The 21,516-nt window shown below is 34.2% G+C and overlaps 1 protein-coding gene across 1 annotated transcript; it reads right to left on the reverse strand.

Annotated features, from left to right (window-relative positions):
• Window positions 1-7,543: 7,543 nt before the first annotated feature.
• LOC114194990 (pathogenesis-related genes transcriptional activator PTI6-like) lies at window positions 7,544-9,388 on the reverse strand. Its single transcript, XM_028085388.2, has one exon. The coding sequence runs from the start codon at window positions 8,712-8,714 to the stop codon at window positions 7,869-7,871; it is 846 nt and encodes a 281-aa protein (XP_027941189.2). The 5' UTR covers window positions 8,715-9,388; the 3' UTR covers window positions 7,544-7,868.
• Between the last annotated feature and the right edge of the window lie 12,128 nt (window positions 9,389-21,516).

Raw genomic sequence — 21,516 nt, forward strand, 5'->3', positions numbered from 1 at the left:
CTACTTTCTCATCTCTAGTCATTGTTGGACTTAGATTCACACTTGAATTCCTAACAATCTCTCCTCAAGGGTGAGTCCCTTCAACCACATTGGTATACTCACCCTCCAGCAGAAGCATTCCCAACCACGAGTACTCTTTTTCTACCTTTTCTGTATCGTCGTTCTTCTTAACGGGACACGCTTACCAGCAATCCTTGCCAAGAAGACTTTCGATACAAGGACCATACTGCACTTGTCTGAGCCAATTTTAACTATCGGCTATGGTACCACTGTTGGATCTTTCGAGAGAGGATCACTGGGGAGATTTAACACCAATGAGCATGAGCCCAACCCACATAAGGAATTGACATCACTCTTAACCCAAAACCTTAAGACAATGAGTTTATGGGTCTTTATCCTTATATAATGCTATATTTTCTCATTTTTAGCTAGTGTGGAACTTAGAATCACACTTGAATTCTTAACAATTTCCCCCTCAAGGGCGAGTCCCTTCAACCACATTGGTACACTCCCCCTCTAGAGGAAGCAATTCCAACCACGAATACTCATTTCCTGCCCTTTTCTGTACCACTGTTCTTCTTAACGGGACACGCTTACCTAGAACCCTTGCATACATAGACCTCGTCCCCCTCAGGCACGAGCTCTGAGGAATGCACTATCTGTCCTATGTTGGCCTCCGCCACTTCTACCGCCCTGTGCGCCAGTGCTTTCTAACGTGTCATTCCTACTACGACCTGGCAGGAAACTCCCACAAATGCAGAGGTTGCGGACATTACCAGCTGGTGCAGTCGCTTCGTGTCGCACTTGCTCAAGGCGTACCTCCTTGGCTTGACCCCCAACATTGCTACCTCCTGACTCACCCTTAGAGTCACTGAAGCCAAGTTTAGTGTTAAGTACCGAACCTCCATCCCCTGATCTAAGAGGCCCAACCTCACCTTCTGATTCGTTGCCGACTTCCCCTCCTCGACCCTATCTTGGGACCACAACTCCCTCACCCTTTGACCCACTCTCCTCGCTAAGGTCTTCGCCTCCACTAAGCTCATTATCCCCACTAGCCTCTTCACTAGTGACTGTTGTTGAGGAGCTCTACACACTGCTTCTTGTCTGCCTCTACTTTAGGCATGTTGATAAAACTGGGGACGCATCACCCTATCATCATTTCCCTGCTGTAGTTCACTATCCCCTCCCAAGTCGAGCTACTCGATGGCTTCAGAGACCAGCGCTATATTATGTTGAAGATCGTGTACACACTCGGAAAACCGCTCACGATCTTCCGAGGTGCTTGTGGTAACCCGTAATTCGAAAGTAACATTTGGAGTTTGCCAACCTGAGCTAATTGGGCTTTGCTGTGCATCTGTTGAGCCTTGGACCTCCGCGCTAAGATACGGTTCAGCGCCTTCACTTTGTTCCCGTCTAGCCACTGGTTCGTGATTTCTTCCACAGAGTCATCTGGATAGTGCTCGGAACAGGTCTCCAACTTTAATCAGGTAGCTACGACAATCTCGCTCGGCGTTCCCCCTTTGAATCTCCATTCGAAAGCGCACAAGACCTCAGACACCGTGAGCGGGATGGGCTCCTTGTAGGCAACGTCTAGGTAGACGAAGAGCAGCTCTGCGTACTTAGAGTTGTTCTTAAATGTGGTAATGAACTAGGAACTCAAACACAATTATAAACAACTCTAGGATATCGTGATGAATAATTATCACGATCTTTTTTGGTCCATTTGTCGGTGTTGGTACCGCACCTCTACACCTTGTTGCCACGCTCGTAACCCTCTCTATGAGACTTGTGTGTCGTTCAGTTGGCTCAATTGAGATTCCCATGGCTGCCCTAACTCCATGTGCCACGTGGAGATCGACCAGGTACACCTCGTTGAGGAATATTACGAAGCGACCACTTGCGAAACACTTGGAAACCTCTATTGATAACTCACAAGCGTCAAAGGTCTCAATGACGACAGACTTGTACAAGCTGAAAGCCTCAGTAGCATATTTTTTTGGGAGGTCTATGCGACTCAACATGTCGTCTATGTAGGCAAAGAGAATAGCTGAGGTGCTCGATATCAGAGCATCGAGCACGATTTGTCTCTCTCGTGCCGCATTCCTTCAACACTTGATCGTCGACGATAGTAGTGCGATTAGTATCATAGTCCAGTCATCTCCTTGCCGTTGAACCCTTCCATATTTGAGTGGGTGTTGCAATACCATCCATAGTACCCATCCACGACCATGTAGATAAGGGCACCCTAATTTATCAACATAGTAGAGCTGAACAGGTGTCCCCCATAGAGCTTCGCCCATATCTGGTGGCTAATGTGGTGCGGCTCGACCGACATCTTTGTAGACCACCCAGAAATGTCGAAGCTGTAGTAGAGCGCCATCATGTCATACGAGCTGGGTGGCTTAGTTAGCTCGACAACCCTTGCCACCCTGACATCTATCTCTTGCCCTATCATATAGGAAGGGTGCTTCGTAGCCACCACTTCGACGACCTTTTCCATCCACGATTGCGCCTGCTGATCCGTCAGGTTTGTCGAGAAAATCGCCCTAGCCAGATCCTTGTGTCCCTCCACTTTCACAAACATCTTGATCACGTGCTCATCGTTGAACACCCTCTTGTTGGGCATGGGACACTCCTCGTCAAAGATCAAGCGAGTTAACATGTTGCGCTTGTGGCGCAAGTGCGACCTGTCCTCGGCCTCTCTCAGTTTGTTGGCCCTTGGGCCAAAGTCCTTCCATTTTCTTGGGTCGTATGGTGAGACGTCCAGCATTGTCGTCGTCTCCTCCCAATCCAGGTACTCGACAATTGCAGTCAATGGAACTGCAAGCATCTGAGGATCAGCCGACTATCGTAGCTCCGTATGTAGGAGCGTAGGATTTGTGCCTTAAGCTCTACCTCAAACTCGACCATCATCGCTGGATCGACTTCGTTTCCATCCCCTATATGCTTGATCCTGTCCATCATTATAGTGGTCCGGGAAACGTCTGGTGTGAGGCATATCATTATAGCAGGAGCTTTGGTCAAAAGCAACAGCATAAGCTTTGGTCAAAAGCAACATGAGCTTTCGTGAAAAGCAGCAAGAGCAATGGCATTGAATGAAGGGAAGATGAGGATTGAGAAGTTTGATGGCAGTGACTTCGGGTTTTAGAAGATGCAAATAGAGGACTACCTGTATCAGAAGAAGTTGTATCTACCTTTAACAGGGCAGAAGCCAACTGACATGGCGCAACCATAATGAGATTTGTTAGATTGACAGACACTTTGTGTGATCCGATTGACATTAGCCAAGAATGTTGCATTCAACATCATGAATGAGAACACAACCGTAGATTTGATGAAGGCGTTGTCAAATATGTATGAGAAGCCATCTGCAGCCAATAAAGTGTATTTGATTCGTAGACTAGTCAACCTAAAAATGGGTGAAGGTAACTCAATTAATAATCATATTAGTGAATTTAATACAATTATTGCGCAGTTGACATCAATGCAGATAACATTTGATGATGAGGTGAAAGCATTAATTTTATTATCATCTCTTCCGGAAAGTTGGAGTGCAACTCTTATTGCAGTTAGTAATTTTGCAACTAATAGCAAGTTGAAACTTGATAACATCCGTGACTTGATCATAAGCGAAGATGTTCGTAGGAAAAGTTTAGGAGAATCTTCCAATTCTAGTTATGGTTTAGCATTGAGTACTGAAACTAGAGGAAGAAGTAGCCAGAAAGGTCGTAATCAAGGTCGAGACAGATCAAAGTCTAAAGGGAAATCACAACCAAAATTTCGGAATGATATCACTTGTTGGAATTGTCAGAAAAGGGGTCAATTTACAAATCAATGTAGGACTCCAAGGAAGCACAACAACAAGAAGCAAGATGATGATCAATCAGCAAATGCAGCAACTGATGAAATTGAAGATGCACTATTGTGTAGTTTAGATAGTTCTATTGACTCATGGATTATGGACTCAGGTGCGTCATTTCATACTACACATTCCTTAGAACTATTATCTAACTATGTTACAGGAAAGTTTGGGAAGGTCTACCTTGTAGATGAAAAATCTTTTGATATTATAGGAAAATGTGATATTAACACCAGAACCTCTAATGGAAGTGTGTGAACTTTGAATAATGTCTGACATATTCCTACCTTAAAGAGAAACTTAATTCCTACCTTATGGGTCAATTATAATGAAACTCTCTCTAGACCATTAGTTATTCCACATGATGTTGCTTGAATATGATTTATTGCAAGAACTTAGAAAACTAATACTCCAACATTCATATAAAAACCTAATATTTGATCGGAAAAAAAATCTCCAACTCATCAACTAATAAATTGTAAGATCCAATTTTGAAACTAAATAAAATTAATCTTAAAATAAGAGAAAATTGAGACACAAAAAATCTTAAAACTAAAGAAAGAAAAAGAAAAGTTTGAGCGTAGCAAACTTTACAAACATAAACTAATTTCAATATAAAATTTAACATAATATCAAATAAGAACAAATGGTTGTTATATATAACAATTTCAGATATTTCTAATAGATTTTACTATAAAATCTAACATGATATCATTTTTTTAAAACAACAGAAAGAATAAAACCAATCACAAAAGTAGTTAAAATCAAAACTTTAATGGATTAAAATTGTAGAAACTACAATTTAATTCACCAATTAATTCGATATTAATTATTTTCAGTTTGAGCATTAAAATGATACGGGATTGAAAACATAAACGCACATTTAGAATGTTGACTAGACTTTTTCAACCTCTAATTTATTTTATCTTGTCGACCATCTCCACTCCAATGCATAAATTTTAGAAAAGTCTTAAAGTTAAGAGTTTGAGTATCAACAGAAAAAAAATCAATATTAATATAATATTTTAATGGTATTTTAGGTTACAAAAAATTACAATATAAATAAAGATTATAAAATTTTGCGTTATTAAAAAATTACGTGAACCAAAAAAAATCCATTTAAAATAGAATAAATTCCATATTTCTTATTGTTGAAAAAAGTTGTTGAAAAAAGTTTCGCCATGCTAAAATCCCACAAAAAATTTCAACTAACTTAAGTATGTCAATAATTTTACACAAATATTTTTCTAGAAATACACAAACATACCCCGACTAATATATTTTTTGTTAAGAACATTATCAAAGTTATTAAAAAATATTTTTTATTTTAAAATTCAAAAACCGTGAGCAGGAATGTGTTTATAAAATGTCTGTCTGCCAAAAGAAAAAATAAAATAAAATCACAAAAGCAGAATCATGACCCGACGTCCTTCATCATCATTTCACTCCTCTTATTTCTTCTTCTTTTAATTATACATTTTAAAAAATAAAGAAAATGATTCCTTTCTAATTTGAGTAAGATTTTTATTTTATAACTTTAAATTACATTTATTAGCATTTGTGTTTAAAAAACAGTAAGTTTATCAATAAAATAAATTTGATCTAACTTATTATCGTGTAACAACAATTTATGAGATTATGTTTTAAGTAAATTTTATTACAATAATGACACATTAAGAGCCATTCTTTTTAATATATATATATATATATATATATATATATATATATATATATTAATTAGAGTATTTAAGTACAATATCTTTATAAGATGTGTGTGAGAGTTTATATAAAATTGAAAAATATTTTTTTATAATAAACCAAAATCTCCATAAATATATTTTATTATTCTTTTACAAAATCAAAATACTTCATACCTTATTTAGATATATCGAATATAATGTTATCCAAGTTAATCACCGGTTGATACAAAATTTTCTGTGTATTTTGGAAACAAAATCATTTTAACAGAATATTATAATACCATTTTAGTGACTGCGATGTTTAAAAGTGATTTATACTAATACTATTCTCATTGACGATTCACTACTTTATAAGTAAATATGTCTAAATATAACTAAGGTAATTAAAGACTTTTTTTATTGAAATTAATTTTACAAAATCAGGTTTATTTGAACTTAAACTTCCAAACTCCAATTTAATATACACCCCATGTATGTCAATTTTTTTATTTAATTTTTATTCCCACTTAAATATTTTCCATATTCATTGCCATACATATCCATATATAATGTTAAATTTTCTTTATTATCACCAGTGAAAACAAATGTTATATATGTTCAGTTTTTTTATGATAACAAAAGGAAATATAATTAAATTTTACAATTTTGTTATACATAGTTTTTATGTACTTTGTAGATAATTTTTTTATTATAAATAATAATTTTAATTTTAAATATAGTTAAATTTAAAAAAGTAATGAAATCGAAAAATAGTTAAATTTTAAAAAAATCATTTAAAGAGTAAAAATAATTTAAAACATGCTGCTGCTTGAAGGATAAAAAATAAATAAATTGTAAACCAAAAAAAAAAGGAAGAATTTATTTATATAACGGTATATGGTTAAATTAAAAAAATTCATTAAATAAAAAAATAGTTAAATTTAAAAAAACAGTCTCACAAATAATTTTGATAAAAAATAAAATTAATATTTAAATGATAGAATAGGAAGCCCGGATTCTAAAAAAATTCTGATATAAGTAACAGACTGTTCCCTAAAATGATATTAAGAAACATATTGCCACGTGTATAAGATAAAGTGTGAGAAGAAGAAAGTAACATAATAAATTTTGAAAAACGTGAGATTTGAAGTGTGATGCTTCAAAACTTTGGTAGATAATGAAGCCTATTTTGTTGGGTAACTATAACAGAACCATTCTCATTTCAGCAAGGCAAATACTAATTATAGAAAAGGTTCTTCGTACAACATAATAACCATACAATTTGGAGAATTTTAAGGATTAAAAAACACGTAATTTATAAAAGACTCGTCGCATAAAAATATGAAACTAAAAAATATTCCTATAATTGTATAGATTATCTTATCTTACTGCTCGGTTCTTCTGCCAAATGGAAAACCTATGAAATTTTGTAACATTCAATGAACAGACATTCTTTTGTTCTATGGTATGGTGAATGATTCATGTTTTCAATTCGCGATTAGATGTGAATATTATACGATTATCCCACGAATTATATTAACCTTTTAAAAACATGTACCGGACACTAAGTTCGAATAGTTGTTCAGGACTTTTCTTTTCTCTTTTTCAAGTCAATTATTTTCAGAATATGCATTTTAATATTTAAACTTTAGCTAGGTAAAATCAACATCGTATACTTCAAAAATCACTGGAGTCCCACTTGCAAGAATCTTATTATAAAGCATTTTATTTAAACAACACTAATAATAAGAGATTATTGGTGTGGTTTTTGTGGTGTCCGAAAGAGCCATCAACTAGTAATTTCGTCAAAGCATGCAAATAAATAACTCATAAAGCACCATATCAATTAAACCAAACAAAGAAAAGAATAAATAAATAAAAAATATCTCATGATGGAAATAGAATGATTCAAATATGAAGATTGATGGTTGGATTCAGCAGCCAAATTTTATGAACGTGTCTCTTTTACACAAACCCATCATTGTATATAGATAATATCAAAATCTCTTTAAATAATTATCAAAATTTATATACCAAATTACAATATAATCCTTGCTTCGCTGATCTCTGCTCATTCACTAGTTTTGACACTTAATTTTTTTTTTATACTTTTCATGATAATTACAAATTAAATTCTGCCAAATACGACATAAAGAATCGCCGTTTCAGGTGGTAGTAGAATAAGACTACAACTCTACACTCTTCCAAAGATCCAACGAGTACGACAAAATTTCAAACTCCAACAACGAGAGGGGCACATTCGGAATTTCAACTTTCACACTGCATCAATGGGCAAACACGACACAATTACCAAACTGTCCCTGAGATTTTTAGTAAGGCCACTTCATGAACTCGTCGAGATCGAATTCATCGAACGCCTCTTCCTCCTCCTTTCCGGGATGACACGTAAGCGCGACGTCAACGTCCGCCAGACTTAACGGCGCGTCGATGTGGAACCCGAGCGCGTCCACGTCGCCGTAATGGAAACTGTCGAACGGCGTCGAGTCGCAGTCGTAGGTCAAAACGGACGTCGGCGAGGCCACCAAGTCGGAGTACGACGCGCCGCCGTCGGTGCTGAGGCTGTCGATGGTGGCGAAAGGAGACTCCGCCGCTGGAGGCGGCGTTGTGAGGGGAAAATTGGTGACGGCGTTGGGGCCCTTGAGTTTGACGGCGGCTTTGTCGTACTCTGTGGCGGCTTCCTCCGCCGTGTCGAAGGTTCCGAGCCAGAGGCGTTTCCGACGGGTCGGGTCGCGGATCTCCGCGGCCCATCGCCCCCACGGCCGCTGACGGACGCCGCGGAACTTGCTGCGGCGGCGGGCCGCTTCGGAGGGTGGTGGGGGTTTTTTGGGTCTTCTGCACTTTGAGACTTGTTCGGAGGAACAGGTGGAAACAGAAGCTAAACCAGAAGAATAGGAAGAAGAAGAAAGGGAGTTGTCCGGGAGAGGAAGGTGCATGCTGATTTGGGTAATTTCCCTCTTGAGTTTCCTCGTTGTTGGGTTGTTTTGTCGTTGTTCGTCGTCGGAGTCAGAATCAGTGGCGTCGTGGTCGGTGACTATGATCCGAAGGAGCCTCCTTTGGGTTTTGTTCTTGGTTTTGCAGGGTGGGTTATCATCAAAATTGGAATTTGGGGTGGCGGGGTTGATGGGGTGGGGATTGAGCGTTGAGTGTACGGACATATCTAAAGGATTGAGAAACAGAGATGGAAGAGAGTGAGGAATTGAAGGGTGAAGAGTGTGTTGGTGTGTCAAGGTTGTTTATTTTTGAGTGAGTGTGAGAGTAAGGGGTGGAAGAGGGAAAGTTGTGGTGTGGTGGTGGAGTGCATGAAGGGTGGGTTTAAAGGGCGAGAGAATTTAGAGGGTATGGGGGAAAAGTGGACAAGTAGATGTATATGCTGGGGGAATTGAGACGTTTGAGAACTTTTGGTGTTGGTGATGCAGAAAGAAACCGAGATGTTTATGGGTAACAACTAACAAACTTTTGCTTTTCTTCTAGAGATATATTCCAGGAGAGAGAGAGAGAGAAGAGAATATGGCCAACCTTGGATGCGCTTCAAATGAAATCTCACTCCGCTTTTGGTGGAAGGATCTAACACACACGGGGTAAGCGTGAGTGAGTGAGTGAAGAAGATAGTGAACAACAAGGTTCAAGAATTGAAGGCCGAACCTTCAATCCTTGGTGATCACAGGTGACGTTTTGGCGGGAAGGCAGAGGAAAGATGTGTTTACGGTAACCGGAGCGAAGAGAGAGAGAGAGAGAGTGGAAGGTTGGAGAAAACGGAGAAGAAAACGAGATGAAAGGGTATAGGGTAAAGGGTATTTATAGTGCACGGGGTAGTAGTGTTTCTCCAAGGGTGAGGGTGTGAAAAACATTTTTCTCGTGAGAGTGGGGTTTTGGATTGAAGAGGGGTATTGAGTTGGAGTGAGGTAAGGAGTGTGAGTGTGTGAGTAGAGGGTGGTGAGCTGCGAGTGTGCGTGTGTTTGTGTGAATGTGTCCTTGTCGGGAGTAGAAAAATCATAGGTTCCATGTTCCAGCTGCCAGTGGTGACGTGTCCCAACCCATGTTTCCCTTCCTTCTATGATGTCCGTTTCCCCAACTAAAATCCCACTCTTACTCTTCTACTCCATCAAAATCCCACTCACTCACTAACATATTCCTACTCCCACTCCCCCCAAATTAACCCTTTCACCTTTCTTACTCTTGAAAATTCATCATCATCATCGTCATCTCCTTTTAAACCCTACCTAATTTTTCATTTTGTTCTTTTACTTCCAGCGGGCCTTATGTGCACAAGGGCGTGCTTCCTAATGGGGCATGTGTGACTCTGCCTCATGTGAACTTTATTTATGACTTTTCAACCTTTTTCACTACCCCAATATGCGGTTTCATATACAGTGAAGGGGTTAGAGAAAGAGGGTCCAACCAAAACTCTCCCAACTTTACACGTTGGTCAAGCTTAGCTCCCTCGCACCCCGCCAAACGCAATTAACGAGCCCCGACTTTGAAACTTTTTCCCCACCGTTGAACTTGGTGTGTGAATCTGTGTGGCTTCCTAGTTTTTGCCGACGCGGTCCAATAACCTACGACCGTGATAGAACAAAAACACCAAAATATAAAAGGGCGGTCGAACCTCATTACTAACATAAACTAACATACGCGGATAATCGTGTTTCTTAAAAATCTCGACAAGAGTTTGTTTAATCATGCAATTGATTAGGTTAAATCCAAAATTGGTGATCTGAATATTGAACATGTATGTGTTGTTTATTTCTTCCTTCTTGTGCCCAATTTCACTGTCTTGTTTATTTGATGAAAAGTTATTATGATTTAGCAAGGACGGTATTGGGCTGGGTTAGTCCAACTCATGATGAGGCTGTAACAGAGTCTTTTCAGTACAAACCTCTGCAGCATTTGTCTGGGCAGAGGTTTCAGGACACTGCTCCGCTGGAAGCATTAGTTATCTGCAACAAAAAGGTTGAAATATCATCATGCACGGATTGCATTTCACCAACCAAACCAAATTGGTGTGGTGCCCCAAAAACCCTTGTTTTTCCTATTTTTTACCTCAAACCGCAATCACTTACCGCAATTGTATTTCGAACTAGGAATCTACTAATGGAGAAGCTCTTACTGTTTAAATCATTTCAGTGAAAACCATCCGTGCACACTAAAATAATGCAAATTCATACCTAGAGAAAAATGGAAATGTAAGAAACAAATTATGGTGATTTTAAATTCCTCACAAATGACATGGACTGTGTACTTTTCAAAGTATAAACAAGGATTTGCATGATTAGGGTTAAACCAGGGTTTACGTACTTTAAACGGATCACTAAATATGCTATTAACCATTTCAATACACAGAGCTAAAATATGGGCATGAACATACTCAACAAAATTTACGTAACAAAGCTTTGTTTTCTTTTTACCAACTTTGTAACTAAGACAAGTGGAAATAATTTGGTCGTTTTCATTAATAATTACTTTATTTTATGTCTGACATACTGAACAAAAATATATGTTTTGATAGCATAAATAAACTAAAATAAAACAAAACACAAAGCTGGGAAGACCATGACACACCCATGTCTCCCCTCGCCCTATCTGACAACCTCTGCGTTGTTCGAAGGGCAAACAAACGATTGATTCTCAATCGTCAGAGACGTGTGTCTTGCTGCCTCTTCTTCTTCCTTTTTTAATTCCAACTATCATAATCAGACATGGACCCTTCTTTTAAGATCAATTGTCGCTTTTAAATGGCGTTTCATGCACAAATTATTTGCTCAAATTTCAAAGCCATACCTTATTATCTATTACATGTTACGAATATATACTCTAAAAACAATAATACATATTAAATATTTCAATCTTCATTTACCATCACCTACTCTAAATTTCTTATGGGTGTGGTATGAAAAAAGTTCAATTTTTAAACTGTGAACATCACAATGAAGTTAGTTCTTACTAGTATACGCGTAATGGACATGTAATTTCCATGAATTTGAGGAAATCAATTACCTTGAGTTGGATCAGTAAGTAATAGTTCAACGAGTTGAATGTTTTAGTCAAATCAGAACGACTCTGCATTTGCTTTATTAAAATTAAACTGAATTAACTAAAAAAAACTGCATTATCTTGAATGAAAACAGAGTTAATCTGTTTCTTAGTTTTTTCTTATTAAAACCAACTATTTTGACGGAATTGAATTAGTCTGCTAAAAAACAGGCTTCCAAATAAGATGGGTTACCAAGAAAAATTCAAAATAGTTTGAAGAGTTAAATATTTTGTTTGAACTGTCAATCAGATTAGAGTGTATTTAGAGTTCAGTTGCAACAACCAAAACCCATTTTAATTTTTGGTTTCTACTAAATCTCAGGTCAACATGTTTAGCTTTTTTTAAGGATTTAGTTAAATACAAAATTTGTTCAAAAAACTAAGTTAAGATAATTACTTTTTTTAACTTGGTTCCGAAACTAAAATTCAAACCCCTCTTAATTTAGATATAAGATGAGATTTAACAGTTGTGTTTATCTATTTTATTAACTTGAATGATACACGTAAGGAGGATAACGTTAACCTGATACGATGGATGTTAATTAAAAAGGTTTAGTTAGGGTTTGGCTTGAAGAAGAAGCAAAGGCAAAACAAGGGTGCTGGATAGTTAAACACGTGTGGTGTTACCCTTCTTGGAGAGAAAAAACATTTGACAAAAAAAGAGTGACCCCGCAATTTGCTTGTCAACCAAGTCAAGAGTCTTTTTGATCACTTTTTTTTGCTAACTTTTCTTCTAAGTCTTTCAATTTTGTATTAACCACTCACTTCAAAATTGTAGCAGCTTCTTATTCTTACGATCTCACCACAAACGTGTCACACTCTGCTGTGCACTTTCCATGCACCACAATTTTAAATCACAGGTCAACCTGACCCTTCAACTGTATTCAGATATCTGCCTAATTTCACTGCACGATTTGGCAAAGGGAACGCAGAAAATTAATCATGATTCAGCGGTTTTTTTGAATTGGAATGACATGAATTAGAAAAGTGGGAAGAATACAAGTGAAGAGTTTTTGTTCCTCTGCAGCATCGCATCACATCACAGCAACATGGAAGTGAAAAAGAAAAATCTTCAGAGCCTTTATAATTGAACATATCCATACCATGCCTTTCGTTTTCCGAGTATGAAGCGCACAATAAACACGCCCCAAGTGATTCAACTTTCCTTTTGTTTACACCAAAGGACAAATATTTTCCACATTATTGTCACAATTTTGAGGTTGGACCGTCTCCATCAAAATAATGTTCAAACACAGACCTTACTAAATATCAATGCCTTCTTGTCTGCAACATCAACTTCCACCATAACAAACTAATATCTAACCAAGATTTTAGTGAATAAAATGAGTTTTTTTGTCTACCCCTAATGCATCACACATGTTTCGGAAGAAAAAACTGAAAATTAAGAAACAAAAAATTAAAACTGCATAAAAGTCTATGCTCTATATAGACTATATGCTCACATCATAATTTCATTTTTCTCTTGAAAAGTGTGCCTAACTTGTAATTATTGTATTACTGTTACTTGTTTGGAATATCAACTCAACCAGCCGAAAAGTTTGCAAAACACTACATTCTTCAGTCCACAGAAATTGGTAATAGTAAGAAAGTATTCAAATTCATTTGAAAATATTTGTTCCTGTATCATCAATTGTCCTGCGAATCGTGATGCTTTGACTATTATGTGTAGTGGTGAGCAATCGATCCAGCAATTGGTATTAGAACAAAAATCACTTGGCCTATTATGTTTAGCGATGAATGTTCGATCCAACAATTGGTATTACAGCCAAAGTCATGAACTCGATTGACAATAATTAAGGGAGAGATTGTTGCGAGTTGTACAATTATCCTATAGCGGATGCTAGGTGGGCTGAATCACGATCAAAGTAACATTATTGCAAGTAACATCAATTGTCCTATGACATGTGATAGAAACTAAATAGACTGAGTCACTTAAGTGGCAAGGACTCGACAATATTTTGTTCTTTTACACAAATTATGACTTTGCTGCTTCATTTTAACAGCTAACACACCACTGTGATCATCATCCCATGGCATAATTCTGTCTTGTGCATGTGTGAAATTTCAGGTACAGGTGGATGATTCTTGTTGGATCCTTCAAAATTCAGCCATTTGACTAAAGGGCCTGACAATAATGGAATTAGTTTCCAAATATTCAAAATTTCTTCAGTATACAATCAGCAGTTCAAGTCAACAGTTCAGAAGTTGAAAACTTTGAACAGAAAATGAAAATCTGTCACGCATATCTTAATAGACAGTTTTTACACATCAAATAACCTCTGTTCATTTACTTATAAGCTACCATTACACATCAAATCTGTCACGCTTTGAAATATTTACTTTTAGCAGTAGCAAGCAATTACTGAACACAACTTATACTAAATTCCAATACTCACACATGCAGTAATTTAGGTTATTACAGACACGGTGATTCAGAAAATTCATCTAGTTTCTATCAGAAAGTTGAATACAACTGCAATCTTTATGCAAAAACTAATAAATATAAAAAGGAACAAGCAAGGTAAAATCAAACCTTGGAAATGGTTAGTGTTGGGCTCCATTGTTCCTTGAGAATGTGCCATTGCTGTTGATGCTTGGTTGGAACACCTAAGTCCTAAAGACAACCTGCACTTTTTAAGAATGTCAATGTCATCACATCTAAATAGGCTATGTTTGGCTCAGTTTAGCTCACTTCAAAGATCAAGTATATAGAGCAGAAGCTGTTTGATTATTTTTGCTGTGTTTAGCTTGAAAACGATAAATCCAGAGAGATCAGAAATTAAGCAATGCGTGAAAGAAGAAAGATAAATTCAGAACACCTCAAATCCTAGCCAATACAACGCATTATACCCCTAAGTTTACCTTTCCAAGTACAAATTAGATAGAAGATTGGAGTGAAAATTTCTCTTCCACATGAAAGAGTATACCATTCAAGTATAAAATTCTTACAGAAATTTATTTTGAAGAAAAAACCTTTCCTACAGAGACAATTGTGCAATGCTACTACAGTACTGAAACCGATCATAATAATAATAACAGACTTTATATTTTTTACATTTTAATGAAATATATTGAAACCATTTATTTAAGATCCTTATCATAAAGTATTTCTAAGCTTTTCCTCTCGACAAAGACATTGTTGTGCTGTTTGATCCATGTAGTAGAGCACAATGACAAAAAAACTTGCTGTTTTTTAAACAACCTATTCATGCCAACTCATTTTGCAACGTGCGTGTTTATGCTGGATTTAGAAATAGAAGTGGGTATGGTCTGTAATTTTAAGAAAGCCCAAACAATTCCAAACCAAACCATTTTTTTTATGAAGTAGTTTGTATTTGTGTGAACCAAAGGGTTTTAGGTTCAAAAGTGGGCTTTTATTTCCTACATTTCCATAATTTCTATCTGCTTACTATAATTTTTTATAAGATTAAATATATTTGTTTAAAAAAAATTATATTTATTTATTTTCAAAGTTTTAGAATCAAATTATATTAAAGCTCGAAATAAAAGCACTTTCAATTTCACGATTAAAATTTAGAGACGTACATATTTAATTCTTTATAAAATGATATTTTATCCTTTGTAGAAGTAACTTCCAGAAAGAATACATGTTCTATCAATCTTTAGGAACAAGCATTCCAAAATTTCCGGAACATAATTTTTAATACAATTTTTTCAAAAAGATTTCGTTTCCAAAACAAGTTCTTCTGAACGTATTAGATCCACTCTGGATCAAGTTTTTTTTGGAACAAGCTTTTCATAACATGTGTTTTACCTTCTGGAACGAGTTTTCTGCAATAACCTCTCTGAAATAGGTTTCCCAAAATAATTTTTTAATGTTCCAAAATGATCTTTCTTGAACGAGTGTTTTTCTTTTTGTTTGAACAAGTTTTCTTCTTTTTCTTTCTCGTGATGGCACACTGGTATGTGAGTGCACTTAGTAATAATGGGGGAAGAGCAACTCTCAAAACTGGTTTTAAAACCAATTCGATTCGAAAACCGATTCAAAGCCCACAATTAAAAGGTTTAGTTTAAAATCGGTTGAAGGTTCAATTTTTTTAAGAAGCTAAATGTGTTCCATCTAATTTTGAGAGAAAACATGGAAATGGAAAGTTTGGATTATATATTTTTAAAAATTAAATTACCCTTTCTCTTCAAACATTTTTTTATTAATTGTTTTTTTTTATTAATTGTACTTTTATTATTGTGTATTCTTTCTTTACAATTTTTAGGTTTAAACCATCAGTTGCTCGGAATGACAGGGTAAGAACGTGTTTCACTATCACATATTCATCTTTATAAAAAAAATTCATCTTTGTGTCCCATATCAAAATCTAACAAGTACCAAACTTTTGTCCCATATCGTGTAAAGAGTATATATATACTCGTACTCATACCCACTCACATACTCGTAAACATAATATTATCAAATATTTAAGATTAAGAGGAGAGTTGTTATTTCAATATCAAATATTTAGAAAAAAATTATAATTGTATACATTTCAAACTAGAATACCAAATAAAATAACATTAATGAAACCTAGTTGATAAAATTTAAAAATATTTTTTAAAAATATAAAAGGAAAACAAATACTCAAATTAAAATGTATTTTAAATGTCTAGTTCAATGTTTTAAATTATAATATACTAATAAAAGTTATAATACATCACTTATCAAAATCAGACAAAGAATAAATATTAAATTAATAATAATATAATTTAAACATTGATTTTGTTTCTTTTTAACTTTAATATGTGTTGAATGGTGATAAAAAATCCATGGCAATTACATGTATGATAATGAGTTAGAAAATAAAAAATACAACAAATAAAAATAATGACAAAATTGAATCAAAAGGACATGTGTGAGAACTAAATTGAAACAAATAGACATAGGTAAGGATTAAATCGAAACAAATATACATCTGTAGGGACTAAATTGAAATTAAAAAAATGACACTTGGTAGTGATACTGACACGTGACAGTACCTTGTCACGTGACACCTGACAGAGCCATATGTCACGCTAAGGATCTGACATGTGGCAAAAAAAAAAAACGAGATCGACATGTGACTAGGGATGTCAAAAATATATGTATCCGCGGATAAAACCCGCAATGAGTAGGAAATAAATATTAAAAATGGATACCCGCTACTCGCGCGTATGGATATTTTTGATACCCACATGTTGACGGGACGGGTACGGGTATCATAGTATCCGTATCCGTGGATACCCGTAACCGCTAAACTTTAATTCACAAAATTAAATACCCTTATATATATATATATATATATATATATATATATATATATATATATATATATATATATATTAGTAAGAAACATTTTGACCTAATTTTTTCTCAATAATCAATCGGAGAAAGTGGACTTGTTGATCAAAACACTAATTAAAGAATTTCATTGTCATTTTATATTTATTTTTATGATTATTTGAACTATGGACTTGAGTTTGTTTGAACTTTATTTAAAATTTATGACAGTTATGTATTTTGTTTTATTTTATTTAAATTTATGATTAAATATTTATTTTTTTAATAATTTTATAAATATCCACGGGTATCCGTGGATACCCACGCATATGAGAAAAATAGACGGGTACCCACATAACGGATACCCGACGGATATGGGTACGAGGCGAATATTTATCCAGCGGGTAGGGTGCGGGGGAGCTACTACCTGTAACCTACCCGCCTTGTTGACATGCCTTCATGTGACACGCCGTTAACGATATTTATATTTTTTGTCTGAAAAGAACCTAATTGAGACATTTTTTGAAAAGTTGGAATGCAATTGACATTTTTTTAAAAGTGGGTACAAATTTGACAAATTTGAATCATGATGAGTAAGATTCTACTAATTAAATCTTATGTATATTATTAAGGAAAATGATTTTTTGATTACTAAATTTTGACAACTTTCTTTCACAACCTTAAGTGTCATTTTTTAAGTGGTTTTTTATTTTTTCATTTTTTCATTCTCAATATTCTAAAACCACTTAGAAGATGACACTTCATATTGTAAGAAAAGATTGTTCATATTATAAGAAAAAATTATAAAAATTTAATAGTTAAAATATCATTATCCTATTATTAAACATCATGAATGTGAATCCATTTGTTAAAAATAAATTTTAAGGACGTTGGTTACATCGATTGGGCCTTCGCCATTGTTTTTCTTCTTTTTTGTTTTTGTCGGAACTTGGTTATCAATGATATTTGCTTACCATAAAGGTAATATTCATGTTATTAACTATAACATGAATTTGCACAAGCCAATGCTAACAAAAGGTTGGTGTGGTTTGAGAGTATTCTATAATCTTGAAGGACACCACTCCTTTTTTATTTGATACGTGTGAAATTCTTACTTTATATTTAATGTTTTCAAAGAATTGTGCTCACCATTTTCTTTGAACAATTTTTAGGCTGATCTTGGAATATGTGAACCGATTATTCAGATAACAATAATTCATTTCACAGAGAAATCTTTTTTCAATGAAATCTGTGAAACCTATGAATTTTACGAGTATTAAAGACAAGATAATAACACGTAACAAGTAAAGTTCAAGATAATGTAATTTCTTAATTTAAATTTGAGAACATTATCATAATAAAATAATTAATATCAAATTGAAAGAAACAAATAGCCTTAGAAAAAACCCATAAAACAAAAAGTCACAAGTAAAAGCACATCACGAACCACCATAATTGTCCCAAATCCTCACAGGAAATTTCATCCACAAAACATATCAAACGGGCTTTTCTTTTTTACTGTATATTGGTATAATTTACTCTCAAATTTATCAAAATGAATTTTTAAAAAAAATTACAAATTCTGTCACAATTTCAAGCTAACACAATTTCATTTTGAAGATATCGTGTCACTCAGATTTCTGTTTCAACATGTTTGATCTAAAGTCGTACTATTTTGACACAATTTTATTCTTTTAGTAAAAGAACTGTTTATTATGACATTTTCAAATAAAGTTACATTAATTTCACCCAACTTATTTGAATTCGTATTATTTTTTTGAAGTTGTGTATTTTGATAAATTTGAAAGTAAATTACACCGTGTAATGAAAAAAAAAAAATCGGAAAGGAGGAAAACTAGTACAAATGTTAAGTGGGACAAGGGGTTGTTTAAGATTATGGAATAATCTTTTGCGAAGACAATAATAGATTTTACTGTATACCAGTGTCATCGGAATGAAAGAAGTAAAACAATTCTGCACGCTAGAAGTTTAAAAAAATAAGTGTTAAATATGAGTTTGATCTCTCAAATTTCAGGAAAATCTAAAATTAGTTCTTTTTCGAAATTTTTGACCAATTTAGTCTTTCATCTTTAGATATGTATGAATTTAATCTTTTTAACTAGATTTTATTAATTTTATCTAACATTTCAAGCGCATTTCATAATAATATTTGAATTGTTTACATCGTTTGTCCCATTTTTGCTCAAATGCTAACTCAAATATTATCATAAATGCATTTGAAACTTCAAATAAACTTGACAAAATTTGATTAAAAAGACTAAATTTACGCATTTCTAAATATGAGGACTAAATTGGTCAAAAATTTCAATGATGAACTAATTCCAAATTTTCCTGAAACTTGAAAGACAAAAAATATATTTAACACAAAAAATAATAATAACTAGGTCATTTTATTTTCGAGAATTATATCAGTAACGCAATGCAAACACACACAGAGACAGAAAAAATCCCAGTCAACTAACTTTCTTTTGGTAATAGGAAAAAGGAAGAAGAAATACTCATTATTGAAATCTTTGGATAACAAAAGTGACAATAATTGATACTAGCCTTAGAACGTGACTGGCTTTTTTATTAGTTTATTTAACATATATATAATACATAGTCATGCATTAAAGATAAGCTGCTGATTACACTTTAATTTAATTTGTTTGTATTCACTAAGTGCTAACATTATTAAAATTGATGTATACTGCTCAAAGTTTATGTATTCCAACTTTAGTTTTAAACGTAATCCTGCTAAGCAAAGACAATGACAATGTCAATCAAACTTACAATTAGTCTTGTTCAAACTTGCATATATTATGTCGGAGATCCAAAATTATAATATATCAATGAGATGTCTTTAATTTATAAAATGGTTTTATAATAATAAATTAGACATAAACTTACTAAGTAGACAATATCGGTTTTTGTCGAAAACTTTAAATTATGCTTAATTAGGACAAAATGAAAAAATTACTCTTATACTCTTTACTCTCTCAAAAGGAACTCGATGTCTTATATGGAAAGTGTTTTTCATATTTATAGGGTTGATTTACAACTGTCTTAGTTTTATCTTCCTAAAAGAGAGGGGTTTGGTGGTTATAACAGTCCATCTCCCTAAGATCTTATAAGTTGTTTGTATTTAGGGAGAGTTTCCTAGATTTCAGGAGACGTGAGTCTAAGTGAGAATATGGGCCTTCTAATGTTCTTAGGACCCATTCACGAGCCACTTGCAACTAGTTGTTTTATGCTTAGTGTATAGGCACCTCGTCCTCTACTACATTATTGGTTCAGCCTTTGTCCGATTTGATGTGTTTATTGTCTGATCGAGTGGCCTGCTCGTCTTTACATCGATCTTCATACGGTTAAACCAGGAGTCTTGGTCATCCCTAGGCTGAGCTTCATGTTTTTACTTCTAGATACCTAATCACCCTCACATCGAAATCCATGTGGCTCATCCCAGGAAACCTGGTCGTCTCTAGGCCGAATTACATGTCTCGTATGAGAGGATTCCTCGTCCTTGAGGTTTCAACCCGCCTTGTGACCGACGTTTAGGGTGAGATAGTACAATGTCAAGGTCTAATATTTTTGTTTAAATTATTATGTTATTGTTCTTATGAGATTGTGTTATACCAGTCACAAATATATAATCTCAAATCCAAAATGTTAATTCCTTGACTCAAGGGAATATATGGAAAATCTTAAGCTAGAAATAAAGAGAAATTATAATATATTAGTAGAAATCTCTACCATATAAATTGATTTGGTAAGGTTAAAATAAATATAAATTGACATAAACAGATCGATTCAAGGGTAAAATAAGTAAAATTATTTGTGTATTTTTGTCATATAAAAAAATATAGATATGTTAACTAAAAAAATTGAATCAGGTTATTCAAACATTTAGGAAAAAAGAAGAATTAAAGTTTTAATTGCGTCACAAAAAGGACCTATGAATAAATTTATAAAAATTGATATGAAGAATGAATTAAAAAATACAAGTGGGTCAATCATGTCTCAAAAAGATTAGATGAATTGGTCTTTTTATCTATCGAAAAGGAAATGTTGGATGAAATTAATTATAATAATTTAATAAATAATTTTGCATCAAAAAATAAATTTTAAATATAATAAATCTTTTTTAAGTTTGTTTTAGGCTTTTCAAATTCACGAGCACCCTAGCTTACCCCAGCTTCATGGATGGTAAATCCCAAAAAAAAAAAAAAAGAGAACATAATGGCAAAATCTTCTTTTAAGTAATGATAAAATTTTCAACAAGACGAGAACTTGGAATACTCATACCCACAAATTGTTATTTTGGTCTAAAAATATAACTTAGATAGCAAAGTCAAGTCAGAGAGTGTGAATGAATTTACTTCAAAATTTAGCATTTCGACATGAGAGAATCTTATGTGAAACTGTGTACTTAGTTGAACTTCATTGTTCTGCATTTATCAAGATAATGTGATATTGATTAAAATACGGTTACATTTTTTGAAAGTAAATAATAAAGTTAATAATGTTATTGTATACAAAAATTTATGAGTAGACAATGACAACCTAAGTGTATATTAGTTAGATTTAAATTATATACAAATAGTTGTTAAGATTACATCCAGTAATTTAATAATTGA

This window comes from Vigna unguiculata, chromosome 8 (assembly GCF_037176805.1).
Source record: "Vigna unguiculata cultivar grain cowpea cultivar isolate G323 ecotype 2 chromosome 8, ASM3717680v1, whole genome shotgun sequence".
NCBI classification, from domain to species: domain Eukaryota; kingdom Viridiplantae; phylum Streptophyta; class Magnoliopsida; order Fabales; family Fabaceae; genus Vigna; species Vigna unguiculata.